This window comes from Elephas maximus, chromosome 25 (assembly GCF_024166365.1).
Source record: "Elephas maximus indicus isolate mEleMax1 chromosome 25, mEleMax1 primary haplotype, whole genome shotgun sequence".
NCBI lineage: Eukaryota > Metazoa > Chordata > Mammalia > Proboscidea > Elephantidae > Elephas > Elephas maximus.
The window spans coordinates 59,123,506-59,137,775 of record NC_064843.1 but is presented as its reverse complement, the minus strand read 5'-3'; the positions used below and the strand labels follow the sequence as shown (position 1 = coordinate 59,137,775).

The following is a 14,270-nucleotide window of genomic DNA, read 5'->3' as shown; positions in this document are numbered from 1 at the left end:
GTGCTAAAGGCATTGGTAAAAACAAGGGTCTGGGAATTGATGGAATACCAACTGAGATGTTTCAACAAATGCATGCAACACTGGAAGTGCTCACTTATCTATGCCAAAAAGTTTGGAAGATAGCTACCTGGCCAACCAACTAGAAGAGATCCATATTTGTGCCCATTCCAGAGAAGGGTGATACAACAGAATATGGAGGTCATCAAACACTATCATTGATATCACACATAGATAAAATTTTGCTGAAGGTAATTCAAAAACTGTTGCAGCCCAGTACTTTGGTGGGGAATCACCAGAAATTCAAACTGGATTCAGAAGAGGACGTAGTATGAGGGATATCATAGCTGATGTCAGTTGAATTTTGGCTAAAAGCAGAGAGTACCAGGAAGATGTTTACCTGTGTTTTATTGACTATGCAAAGGCATTCTACTATGTTGAGCATAACAAATTATGGATAAGATTGTGAAGAATGGGAATTCTAGAACACTTAATTGTGCTCATGAGGACCCTGTACATAGACCAAGAGGCAGGTGTTTGAACTGAGCAAGGGGATACTGTGTGGGTCAAAATCAGGAAAGGTGTGCATCAAGATTGTATCCTTTCACCATACTTATTCAATGTGTATGCTTAGCGAATAATCTGAATGCTGGACTATCTGAAGAAGAACACAGTATCAGGATTGGAGGAAGACTCATGAACAACCTTTAGTATGCAGATGACACAACGTTGCTTGCTGAAATCGAAGAGGACTTGAAGCACTGATGAAGATCAAAGACCACGGCCTTCAATATGCATTACACAATATAAAGAAAAAAAACCCCTCACATCTAGACCAATAAACAACATCATGATAAATGGAGAAAATACTGAAGTTGTCAAAGATTTCATTTGTCTTGGATCTACAAACAATACCAGTGAAAGCAGCAGTCAAGAAATTAAATGATACCCAAAGCCAACTACAAATACAATGCAATCCCTATCCAAATACCAAGAGCGTTCTTTAATGATGGAAAAACTAACCATTCACTTTAAATGGAAAGGTTAGAGGCTCCGGATAAGTAAAGCATTATTGAAGAGGAAGAACAAAGTAGGAAGTCTAACACTACTTGACCTCAGAACCTACTATGTAGCTACGGTAGTCAAAACAGCCTGGTACCGATACAACTACAGACACACTGAGCAATGGAACAGAATTGAGAAGCCAGATGTAAATCCACCCACCTATAGTCACCTGATCTTTGACAAAGGCCCAAAGTCCATTAAATGGGAAAAAGACAGTCTTTTTAACAAATGGTGCTGGCAAAACTGGATGGCCACCTGTAAAAAAAAATAAAACAGGACCCATACCTCACACCATACACAAAAACTAATTCAAAATGAATCAAAGACCTGAATATAAAACTAAAAAGTATGAAGATTATGGAAAAAAAACTAGGGTCAATGCTAGGGGCCTGATATACAGCATAAATAGATTACATACTGTAACTAACAATACACAAACACTGAAGATCAACTACATAACTGGGATCTTCTAAAAATTAAACATTTTGTTCATCGAAAAACTTCACCAAAAGAGTAAGAAGAGCATCTACAGATTGGGAAGACATTTTTGGCTATGACATATCTGACAAAGGTCTAATCTCTAAAATCTTTAAGAAAATCCAACACCTCCACAACAAAAAGACAAATAATCCACTTTAAAAATAGGCAAAGGATAACAGACACTTCACCAAAGAAGACATTCAGGCAGCTAACAGACATACGAAGAAATCTTCTCGATCACTAGCCATTAGAGAAATGCAGATCAAAACTGCAATGAGATACCATCTCACCCCAACATTACTGGCACTAATCAAAAAAAAAAAAGAAAACCAGAAAATAACAAATGGTGGGGAGGTAGGTTTCAGGGAGATTGGAACTCTTCTGCACTGCTGGTGGGAATGTTAAATGGTACAACCACTATGGAAAACGATATGGCGCCTACTTAAAAAGCTAGAAATGGAAATATCATACGATCCAGCAGTCATACTCCTAGGAATATATCCTAGAAAAATAAGAGCCGTCACACAAATAGACATATGCACACCCATGTTCACTGCAGCATTATTCACAATAGCAAAAAGATGGAAACAATCTAAATGCCTATCAACAGATGAATGGATAAACAAACTATGGTACATACACACAATGAAATACTATGCAAAAATAAAGAACAATGATGAATCCTGGAAATATCTCACAACACTGATGAATCTGGAAGGCATTATGCTGAGTGAAATAAGCCAGTCACAAAAAGACAAATATTGCATGAGACCACGATTGTAAATACAATTGTTTTTTTCTGTGTTAACACAGAAAAAAAACAATCTGTTTTTTTATTGTGCTTTCAAAAGAGCAAATTAGTTTCTTATTAAACAATACACATATTGTTTTGTGACATTGGTTGCCAACCCCATGACATGTCAATACTCTCCGCTTCTCAACCTTGGGTTCCCTGTTACCAGCTTTCCTGTCCCTTTCTGCCTTATCGTTCTTGCCCCTGGGCTGATGTGCCATTTAGTCTCATTTTGTTTTATGGGCCTGTCTAATCTTTGGCTGAAGGGTGAACTTCAGGAGTGACTTCAGTACTGAGTTAAAAGGACGTTTGGGAGCCATACTCTCAGAACTTCTCTAGCCTATGTCAGACCAGCAAGTCTGGTCTTTTTTTGTGAGTTAGAATTTTTTTCTACATTTTTCTCCAGCTCTGTTCAGGACCCTCTGTTGTGATCCCTGTCAGAGCAGTCAGTGGTAGTAGCCAGGCAGTATCTAGTTGTGCTGGACTCAGTCTGTTGGAGGCTCTGGTAGTTATGGTTCATTAGTTCTTTGGACTAATCTTTCCCTTGTGCCTTTGGTTTTCTTCATTCTCCCTTGCTTCAGACAGGATGGGATCAGTGGAGTATCTAGATGGCTGCTCACAGGCTTTTAAGACCCCAGACACTACTCACTAAAGTAGGTTGTGGAACATTTTGTTTATAAACGATGTTATGCCAGTTGAGTTAGATGTCCCCAGAGACTATGGTCCCTAGCCCTCAGCCCAGTAATTCAGTCCCTCAGGGAGTTTGGATGTGGCTATAAAGCTTCAATAACCTTGCCTTGGTCAAGTTGCGCAGACTTCCCCAGTATTGTGTACTGTCTTACCCTTCAGTAAAGTTACCACTTATCAGTTGTCTAGTTAGTGGGGAAAAAAAAAAAAACTTTGATGGTTATGAGGGAGGGGAAGGGTAGGGAGGGGAAATCGCTAACTAGGTAGTAGACAAGTGTTAGCTTTGGTGAAGGGAAAGACGACAACACATTATAGGGGAAATCAGCACAACTTGACCAAGGCAACGTCATAGAAGCTTCCTGGGCTCATCTATACACCTTGAGTTACTGGGGCTGAAGGCTGGGGACTATAGATAGTCTCAGGGGATATCTAGGTAAATCGGCATAACATAGATTATAAAGAAAGTGTTCTACATCCTACTTTAGTGAGTAGCATCTGGGGTCTTAAAAGCTTGTGAACGGCCATCTGAGATACATCTATTGGTCCCATCCCGTCTAGAGCAAAGGAGAATGATAAAAACCAAAGACACAAGGAAAATATTAGTCCAAAGGACTAATGGACCACATGAACATAGCCTCCACCGGCCTGAGCCCAGAAGAACTAGATGGTGCCTGGCTAACACCAATGACTGCTGTGACAGGGGTCACAATAGAGGGTCCCAGACAGAGCAGGAAAAAAAATGTAGAACAAAATTCAAATTCACAAAAAAAGACCAGATTTACTGGTCTGAGAGAAACTGGAGGAACCCCAGGACTATGGCCCTTGGACACCCTGCTAACTCAGAACCAAAGTCACTCTTGAAGTCCACCTTTCAGCCAAAAATTAGACAGGCATATAAAACAAACAATAACACACATGAGGAACATGCTTCTTAGTTCAATCAAATATATAAGACCAAATGGGCAACACTTGCCCAAAAGCAGAGATGAAAAGACAGGAAGGCACAGGAAAACTGGATGAATGGACACGGGAGCCCAGGGTACAAAGGGGGAAGAATGCTGACACATTTCAGGGATTGCAACCAACGTCATGAAATAATTTGTGCATAAATCTTTGAATGAGAGACTAATTTGTGCCGTAAACTTTCGCAGGGGTGAGAGTTAAATGTGTCCAATACACTGACTGCTGCCATGATGGTTTGGCGTAGGCTGCTGGCTGTCCCTCAATATCTGCTTTTCCCTTCTTCTTTAATAATATGTGATTTTTACCTGGACACATAGTTACCTAGAAGAAAGGCATTTTCCAATCCTCCTTGCAGCTAGGTAGAGCCATGTCACCAAGTTATGGCCTGCAAAATGTGTGTAGAAGTGATGTGTGCAACTTCTGGATTGTGCCCTTAAAGGGGAGGGTGGGCCCCGCTTCCTGCTGGCTGGCATGTGTATGTGTGGTCAGCCAAGAGCAACATCCTAGGGATGGTGGAGAAACAAGATAGAAACTCAACACCACGCCCCTGCCACCATGGCACCATACCAGCTCTGGACTACTTACGCCTTGGAACTGCTATCTTGTTTAATAAGCAAGGCTTACTTTTGACCAACAGAATAATTCAGAAGTGACACTGAGGACTTCTGAGGCTAGATCACAAGAAGCATGGCAATTTCTGTTTTGGTCTTTTGGGACATAAACACTGGTGGAAGCTAGCTGTCACATAGCAGGTCCAACTACCCCGAGATTTGGGTAATGTGATTCCTCAGAACTGAAGATAACCCAAGGTAGCCCAAAAGAGAGGGACAGAGAGAGAGACTGGCGAGCCCCCAGCTGTTTCAGCTATCCCAGCCTGGGCTTCACATATATGAGTGGAGGGGTCCTTGTGGATGTCCAGCCCAGTTGAGCCTTCATTTGATTCTAGCCCCAGCTGACAACTGACTGAACCACATGAGAGATCTCAAACAAGAGCTACCTAGCCGAGCCCAGTTAACCCGCATATATGTACAGATTTGTATTTTAAGACTATGTTGTTTTGGGTGTGGTTTGTTACACAGCCATAGACAATCAAAATGAGAATAAGGTAGGGAAAGACTGTGGGAATTGGGTTGTAATTTCTCCAATTTAAAATATGATAAGTTTAGTAGCTAGACCAAGGGACTTTAATAGAGTCATCTTAATTGTTAGCCACCTTCTTTTTTTTTTTTAATTTTTATTGTGCTTTAAGTGAAAGCTTACAAATCAAGTCAGTCTCTCATATGAAGATTTATGTACACCTTGCTATATACTCCTAATTGCTCTCCCCCTAATGAGACAGCCCGCTCCTTCCCTCCACTCTATCTGTTCGTGTCCATTCCACCAGCTTCTGACCCCCTCTGCCCTCTCATCTCTTCTCCAGATAGGAGATGCCAACATTGTCTCAAGTGTCTACTTGATCCAAGAAGTTCATTCTTCACTAGCATCTTTTTCTATCCCATTGTCCAGTCCAATCCCTGTCTGAAGAGTTGGCTTTCGGAATGGTTCCTGTCCTGGGCTAATAGAAGGTCTGGGGGCCATGACCACTGGGGTCCTTCAGGTCTCAGTCAGACCATTAAGTCTGGTCTTTTTACAAGAATTTGGGGTCTGGATCCCACTGCTCTCCTACTCCCTCAGGGGTTCTCTGTTATGTTCCCTGTCAGGGCAGTCATCGGTTGTAGCTGGGTACCATCCAGTTCTTCTGGTCTCAGGCTGACGTAGCCTCTGGTTTTTGTGGCCCTTTCTATCTCTTGGGCTCGTAATTACCTTGTGTTCTTGGTGTTCTTCATTCTCCTTTGCTCCAGGTAGCCACCTTCTCTTTGATTCTTTGTCTAAACTACATTTTTTTTTCTTTTTAAATAATTTTCAGAGACTGCAGACAGAGTGGCATTGTAACGAAGGTGTTTCAGGTAGACTATGAACGACCAGATACCGTCTCTTCTGAAGACAGTGTTGAAAATGTTCTCAAAGATTCTTCAAAGCAGGCAAGTGATAAAACTAATACATTCACACAGACACCACTTTCACTTTCTTGGTTCCTTCTTCCTCAGTGGTCACATCTTCCCTTTATTTAACCACTTCAGTTCACAACCAGGTCTTTATAACTGAAGTCAGTCTCAGCCATTGCAAAGTATCTTTACTGATCCCAACCCTTTGTTCAGTCCCTCCCCGACCCTGCAAATTTGAATTCCTCGCCAGCATTACTGCCTATGCTCCAGTATCTTCAGTGATTCCCCCTTACCTACTGAAAAAAGCAGAAACCTTCAGCCCGGCATCCCAAGTAGGAAGTTTCTGTCCTCAGTTGGCCTCTCTTGCTTTGCCTATGACTCTCTTACATATAGTCCAGCTAAACTAAATTATTTGTTCTGTGTCCTATCACCACACCCCTAACTCCTGGGCCACCTTCTTTTATAAAATGCTTTGAATTTTTGATTGCTTTCTTCTGGGTCTGTCTTTCTCATGCACTGCAAGCTCCCAGGTGGCTTAGAGAATGTCTGCCATATTCCTTGCCTTGCACAGGGGGAGGTAATATATGAGTGTGTATTTGTTGAATAGATGCATCACAACTAGTAGAAGCCCTCAGTGGGTGTAGCCTTCTGTTACATTGAAATCTTCACTCCTGAATGGCTGCAATGCCTCACCTCTTTGGAGAGTGAACCAGACCTATCTAAGAAGGATACTTGAAACTTCAGTCCCTGAATTGTGGGCATCAGTGAGATAGACCCAAGGAACAGGGCAAGAGGATGGGCTGACCGATGGTAAGGCAACCAAAGAAGAGGCCCCAGTCATGGGTGTCTTGTTGAGGGTAACAGAAGAAGCTCGTCTGGGAGCCACTTGAGCCCAAGGGTGGACCTGAGGCCAGAGAGGAGGCTGTGGGACCAAAGCAGTGGGTGTAGGCATAGTGTGGGGCTCAAGAATGATAAAAGCAAGTATCTATGAGGAAGGGGAAGTCAGCAGAGCCTGAGCCTACATGTATCAGCAGGCAGTCAAGCTTGAAGCAGGCATGAGGGACTAAGTCTGTGGAGAATAAAGTCCAGTCGGAAGAGCATTTAAGGACTATGTAGGCAGTAGTAGTGCACATAAGTCCTATCTTGACCTGATTCCACCCTTTCTTTGCCCTCTGGGTCTGGTGGCACCTCTGTTATTACTCAGACTCCCATCCCGCCTGTATGTGATGCCACTTGCTCCTGTCTTGGTCGTTTGACCTGGTGGGACTGACCAGCCCGTCATGCTGCCGGTCAAGCAGCCAAGGTACAGAGTTGTGTTCTTCTAGAGTAAGATTAAGCAAAGGCCACTTATTAAAAACTACCGTAAACCCTTTCAAGGAAGAAATGAATGCTGTGACACTGTCTCCACCACATAACCTTTAATTTTCACATTCTGCGTGGATATAATCAAGTGATTGATATGCAATCTCTTCATTCCTAGGAATTGAAAAATGGGTTTGTTGGATCAAAACCAAGAACGAAAGATAAGAATGGTGAAAAGAAACCTGACTGGAATGTTAACCTTAGAAAATTTCCAGGTATGAAATTATAGAACAAAGAAAAGGCTTAGTATTCTAAACCCACTGAACAGGTTCCCTGCTTGTTTTCTTGTCTGAGAAAGTGTTGCAATAAGAAACACTGGAAGAGGAAATTCAACTGTCATTGGAGTTTTAGCAGTGTTCTAGCTCAAACAGCTTAAGATCAAGCAGTACGACAGTCAGATTTATTGACTCCTTGCAGCAACGAGACCATACAGCAAAGGAACCACAAGACAGCTCATCAAACAAAGCAAAAGATAGAGTTATAGGATTTGGAGCAGCGTGGAGTTTGGGTGAAACTTAAATGAAAGCAGAGTTTTGATAGGGCTCAAAGAAAATCAGGGCTCTGTGTGAAGCCCTGGGCCGCAGAGGGGACCCAGGGTTCTGTGATCTTGGAAACTACGAAGTTAAGATAAATGTGGAAGATCGTGTTCAGAAATCTCTTATCTGAAGCTCTGCATCAGACTTGAAAATTGAGGCTGCTTCTCTGTGTTGGCATGACTTAGATCCTCCAGGCAAGAGTGGGCTATTTCCTTCTTACTGATGTGATTTCAAACAGCAAAATTTCTGGTAGTCTGTGATTTTAGTTAACAAGGTTTCTTGGTAAGGAAGTAGTAGTCACTCAAAGAGGGAGTTGCTGTGACATTTTGAAGCTACAATGTGCCCTTCGGAGAAATAATGTTTCCTGCTAACCTTGCAGTTGAATTTATCTGTTTTCCCAGCTGGATATGGAATGTTGTAGAATGTAGCAGGGCAGATTTTTACTTCTCAGCCTGGGATAATCTTTTTCTTTCTCAGTGCTAATGTGCTGAGCAGGAGACCATTATGTAAGTGTTACTTCTAGGGAAAGAATGTGGTGACAGTGGTCCCTTATTAAGATGTTCCCAACTGTGAGGACATACTTGCATGACTTTATATATATATGTTTTTACAGAACAATGTTTTTAATCTAATTTTAGGCCTTGAGATAGGTGAAAGAACTGACCCTAAAATTTTGAAAGGTCTTCGCTTCTCAGAGAGTCCACTGGAAATCCGTGAAAAATCAGGTTCTAGACCACCCACCCGCCAGTCCCAGGTAACTTCCAAGGAAAATCTCTAGGATACAAATACTTCCATATTTTTAATGCTTCCAATGAAACACTTTAATGCAGTGCCTCCCAGCCTTTCACCATGTGCCAGGCACTGTTCCCATACTGGGGATATTGTGTTGCGTGAGAAAGGCCCAGCAGTCATGGAGCTTACATTTTTATTGGGGTTAGGGGTAGGCAAATAATAAACATGAAATAAGCGAACATTTTTAAATAGTAGTAAGTATCATGAAAAAAAATAAAACTGGATAATGGGATAGAGCAGTGGTCCTCAAAGTGCTATTCCTAGACCAGTAGCATCGGCATCATGTGGCAGCTCATTAGAAATGCAAATCCTCAGGCCCTACTTCAGACCTACTGAATCAGAGACTTTGGGGTTGGGCCCAATAATCTGTGTTTTAATTAGTCCTCCTGATGCACACTCAAGTTTGGGAACCCCTGGGAAAGAGAATGGCCGTGGGGAGTGGACAAGAGTGGTTTTAGATTACAGAAAGAGGAAAAGACTTCCTTGAAGAGGTGACATTTGATTAAACCTTCAGGATGAACAGAAGCCAGCCCCACACAGATCTTGAGAAAAAGCATTCTGGCAGCAGTAACAGCAAGTACAGAAAAGTGAGGGATGGCAAGGAGGCCGATGTGGTTGGAGCATGGTGAGCAAGGTAGGAGATGACGTGGGAGATGTAGGCTGGGGCCAGAGCAGCTAAAGGTATGGTTCTCAGACACAACTGCATATGAGAATTGCCTGAGGAGCTTCAAACCAATCATTGAGACCTGACCTCAGAAATTCTGATTTAATTGATCTGATGTGGGGTTTAAAGATTTTTTTTAATGTACCCCAGGTGATTCTAATGGGCAAGCATGGTTGAAAATCAGAGAAGTAGGGTTTTGAGTCCTAGTGTAAGGTGTTTGGATTTAATTCTAAAGGGTAAAGGGAACCCATTTGGAGGGCAAGACATGATCTCATTTACATTTAAATTTTTCCTTTTGGCCATCGTATGGAGATTAGACTGTAGAGAGGTAAGAGGATAAACATCAGTTAAAAGATTTTTGCCTCCAGGTAAGAGATAATGGTAGCTTGGACCAAGGTTGTAGTGGTGGTAAAGATAGGAGGTGGTTGGAGTCCAGATATATTTTGGAGGCCAAGCCGACCGCTGAAGGATCGCATGGATGGGATGGGGGGAGTGGAGGAGTCAGGGATGGCTCTTAGGATTTTGGCTGGGCATCTGGAGATGCTGCTCCCATTAACTGAGATGGGGAAGATTTAGGAGGAGCAAGCTTGCAGGGGCTCATTAGACGTGCAAGTGGGGATGTCAGGTGGACTGCTGTATATGTAAGTTCAAACTCAGGGGAGAGGTCAGGGATGGAGCTATATATTTGGAAACATTCAGTATATAGGTAGTATTTAAAGCTTTGGACTGAATGAGATCACCTGCCAAGGGTGTGTAGAAAATGAACAGAAAGTGGTACAAGACAAAACCCTCAGCTTAGAGGTTGAACAGAAGAGGAGGAGCCTGAGAAGTAGGAAGAAAACTGGAAGAATGTGGTGCCATAAAAGCCAAGAGAAGAAAAGGTTTCAAGGAGAAGCGAGTGGTCGCCTATGTCAAATAGTACTAAATATTCAAATTAAAGAAAGACAGAAAATTGCCCACTGGATTTAACAAGATGGAGGTGATCGGTGACCTTACTAAAATCCATATCAGTGCATTCTAACTAACATAGCACAAGAAAGATTTCCTTACACTAGTTGCCTACTATTACTGTTATAGCATTTTGATTTGGGGGCATGTAAGGGCAATCCAGGAACCCTTGACGTTCTCCTCTGATCTGAGCCCTAAGCGGAGTACACTTGGAGTCACAAGACTTCAGACTTCCTATCCAGCCACAAATGCTTCTTGGACCCGTGATTCCAAGGCCATTCACACTTAACCATCAAGTATAAAGAAGGCAAAGAACATGGATCCCAAACCTGGTTGCACATTAGAATCACCCGGGCTGATGGGGGAGACATTAAATATATGTACGGATTCCCAGATACCACCTCCTGCAATCCTCCTAGATGACCTGATTCCATAGGCCTAGGCTGGAAACCGTGGACAACTTTGACGATCAGCCCAGTCTGAGAATCACTGGCCTAGAAGCCTTATTCCAACTCAAGCCTTTACCTTCATTTCCCTTCTTTAATGTGTGGTGTGACTCACCCTGACCTCCTGGCTTCTTTGATCTGCCTATCACTGTATTTTCTGGAGGACCACAAAGCCCAGTCAGAGGACCATAGACCCCATAAGACCTGTTTGCAAACCCCACTAAATGAAACTACAATAGAAGATTGCCCTTCCTTTGGGAAATAATAATTACTTGGTTAGCCAGTGAACCAATGAGCACACTCAACTCCTGTGAGCGGTGTACCTCAGCGTAGCCCAATAAGATTACTACTCTTCAGGAAAAAAATTGGGGGGAATTTCTTTTTTTGTAGTACCACAACGTATATCTCAAGCCTCCAGTGTATGAATTATAAGCTTATTTATAAATTCCAGGCTTCATGAGAGTTCTCTACCATAGATTGAGTGAACATAGGCAGGAAATAACTTCAAGATCACAAGTTTGCTCTAGGGCTTCTACAACTGTTTAAAGAATGAGTGATATATGTTGACGATGTATGATTTTGTTATATGATACATTTCTTAGTTTCCTGGTATTGCCGTAACAAAAATACCACAACTGGGTGGCTTTAAAGAACAGAAATTTGTTGTCATACAATTTTAGAACCTAAAGTCCAAGTCAACGTGTCAACTCTAGGGAAGGGTCCTTCTTTGTAAGTATCCCTGGACACTTCTTGGTGTACTTTGGCTTGTAGATGAGTCCTCACAATCTCTTCCCATATGTGTATTGCTCTGTGTCCATTTTCCCTTTTTATAAGATACCATTCAGAAGGGATTAGGTTTAGGATCCACCCTACTCTGGTATGGCTTCATTAACATAACAAAAGAAAACCCTGTTTCCAGACAGGGTCACATTCACAGGTTTAGGGTTAGTATGTCATCATATCTTTGGAGGGACACAATTCAGTCCATAACAATACAAAACAAATTACTACTATTTTCAGAAAAACACTCATGGGTCCGTAACTACCTGTAATAGGTCTAAACCAAAAAAACCAAACCAGTTGCCATGGAATGGATTCCAACTCATGGAATCAGAGTAGAGCTGCCTTCCATAGGGTTTTCAATGGCTATGATCTTCTGGAAATAGACCTCCAAGCCTTTCTTCTGAGGCTCCTCTGGATGGAATCATCAACCTTTTGGTTAATAGCTGAGCACTTAACCACTTTTGTCACCTGGGGCCTCCTGTAATGGGTCTAGAAAGTTATTTTTTGTGTATGCATGAATATTTGGATTACCTTGCCCACAGAGTTGTTTAATAGTTGTTGTTTCCCAGAAATAAAGGGCATCCAAATTGGTAATGAAGAAGTTAAACTCTCCCTATTTGTGGGTAATGTGATACTGTACACAGAAAACCCAAAAGACTCCACAAGAAAACTACTGGAACTAATAGAAAGATTCAGCAGAGTAGTGGGATACAAGAAAAATGTACAAAAGTCAGTTGAATTCGTATATATTAATAAAGAGAACAGTGAAAAGAAATCAGGAAAACAGTACCATTTATGCCCAAAAGCCCAGTGCCATTGAGTCGATTCTGACTCATAGCGACCCATACCATTTATAATAGCCCCTAAAAAAATAAAATACTTGGGAATAAATCTAACCAGGGATGTAAAAGCCCTGTACAAAGAAAACTACAAAACGCTATTGCGAGAAACCAAAAGAGACCTACATAAATAGAAAAACATACCATGCTCATAGATAGGTCGGCTCAACATTGTGAAAATGACAGTTCTACCCAAAGTGCTTTACAAATACGATGCAATCCCGATCCAAATACCAACAAATTCTTTAAAGAAGTAGAAAAACTTATCATTAACTTTATATGGAAAGGTAAGAAGCCCCGTATAGGTAAAGCAGTATTGAAGAAGAAGAATAAAGTAGGAGGACTTGCACTACCTGTACTCAGAACCTACTGTACAGCTACGGTAGTCATAATGGCCTGGTACTAGTACAGTGACCAGTGGAACAGAATTAAGAACCCAGGTATGAATCCATCCACCTGTGGTCCCCTGATCTTCGACAAGGGCCCAAAGTCTATCAAATGGGGAAAAGACAGTCGTTTTAACAAATGGTGCTGGCAAAACGGGATGTCCATCTGCAGAAAAATGAAACAGGACCCGTACCTCACACCATATACAAAAACTAACTCAAAATGAATCAAAGACCTAAATATAAAGCCAAAAACAGTGAGGTTCATAGAAAAAAATGTAGAATCAACGCTAGAGGCCCTAATACATGGCATTAACAGGATACAAACCACAACCAACAACACACAAGCTCCAGAGGATAAGCTAGATAACTGGGATCTTCTAAAAATTAAACACTTGCGTTCATCAAAAGACTTTGCCAAGAGAAAAAAAAGAGGACCTACAGACTAGGAAAAGAGATTTTGGCTGTGAAAAATCTGACAAAGGTCTAATCTCTAAAATCTATAAGAAAATCCAACGCCTCTACAATAAAAAGACAAATAATACAGTCAAAAAATGGGCAAAGGAAATGAACATACACTTCACCAAAGAAGACACTCAAGTGGCCAACAGACACGTGAAGAAATGCTCACGATCCCTAGCCATTAGAGAAATGCAAATCAAAACCACAATGAGATACCAACTCACCCTAGCATTACTGGCACGAATCAATAAAACAGGAAATAGCAAATGTTGGAGAGGCTGCAGGGAGATTGGAACTCTCATGTGCTGCTGGTAGAAATGCAAAATGATATGACCATTTTGGAAAACGATGTAGCACTTCCTTAGAAAGCTAGAAATGGAGATACCATATGATCCAGCAGTCCCACTCCTAGCAATATATCCTAGAGACATAAGAGTCATCACACAAGTAGACATATGCATACCAACGTTCACTGCAGCATTGTTCATAATAGCAAAAAAGATAGAAACAATCTAGATGTCCATCAACAGATGAATGGATAAACAAACTGGTACATACACACAATGGAGTATTACGCAATGATAAAGAACGGTGAATCTGTGAAGCGTCTCATAACATGGATGAATCTGGCAGGCATTGTGCTGAGTGAAGTAAGTCAATCACAAAAGGACAAATATTGTATGAGACCACTACTGTAAAAACTGCTGAAAAGGTTTACACACAAAAACAAACAATCGTTGATGGTTATGAGGGAGGGGAGGGATGGGGATGGAAAAACACTTAATAGACAATAGATAAGTAGAAACTTCGGCGAAGGCTAAGACAGTATGCAATACTGGGGAAGCCAGCACAACCTGTATAAGGCAAAGGTCATGGTAGGTACATAGACACGTCCAAACTTCCTGAGGGACCGAATTGCTGGGCTGAGAGATGTGGGGGCCATGATCTTGGGAAACATCTGGCTCAATTGGCATGACATAGTTTATAAAGAATATGTTCTACATTCTACTTTGATAAGTAGTGTCTGGGGTCTTAAAAGCCTGTGAGCAGCCATCTAGGGTACTCCATGGGCCTCACCCCTT

General features: G+C 41.7%; 1 protein-coding gene across 3 annotated transcripts in view; it reads left to right on the top strand.

Annotated features, from left to right (window-relative positions):
- Nucleotides 1-14,270, top strand: part of DZANK1 (double zinc ribbon and ankyrin repeat domains 1) — a 117,476-nt gene that overhangs the window by 8,534 nt on the left and 94,672 nt on the right. For all 3 annotated transcript variants that reach the window (XM_049869997.1, XM_049869995.1, XM_049869996.1), the window contains 3 exons: nt 5,892-6,006; nt 7,451-7,547; nt 8,507-8,622. In XM_049869997.1, the coding sequence (XP_049725954.1) occupies nt 5,892-6,006; nt 7,451-7,547; nt 8,507-8,622 (328 nt within the window). The remainder of the gene's footprint in view (nt 1-5,891; nt 6,007-7,450; nt 7,548-8,506; nt 8,623-14,270) is intronic.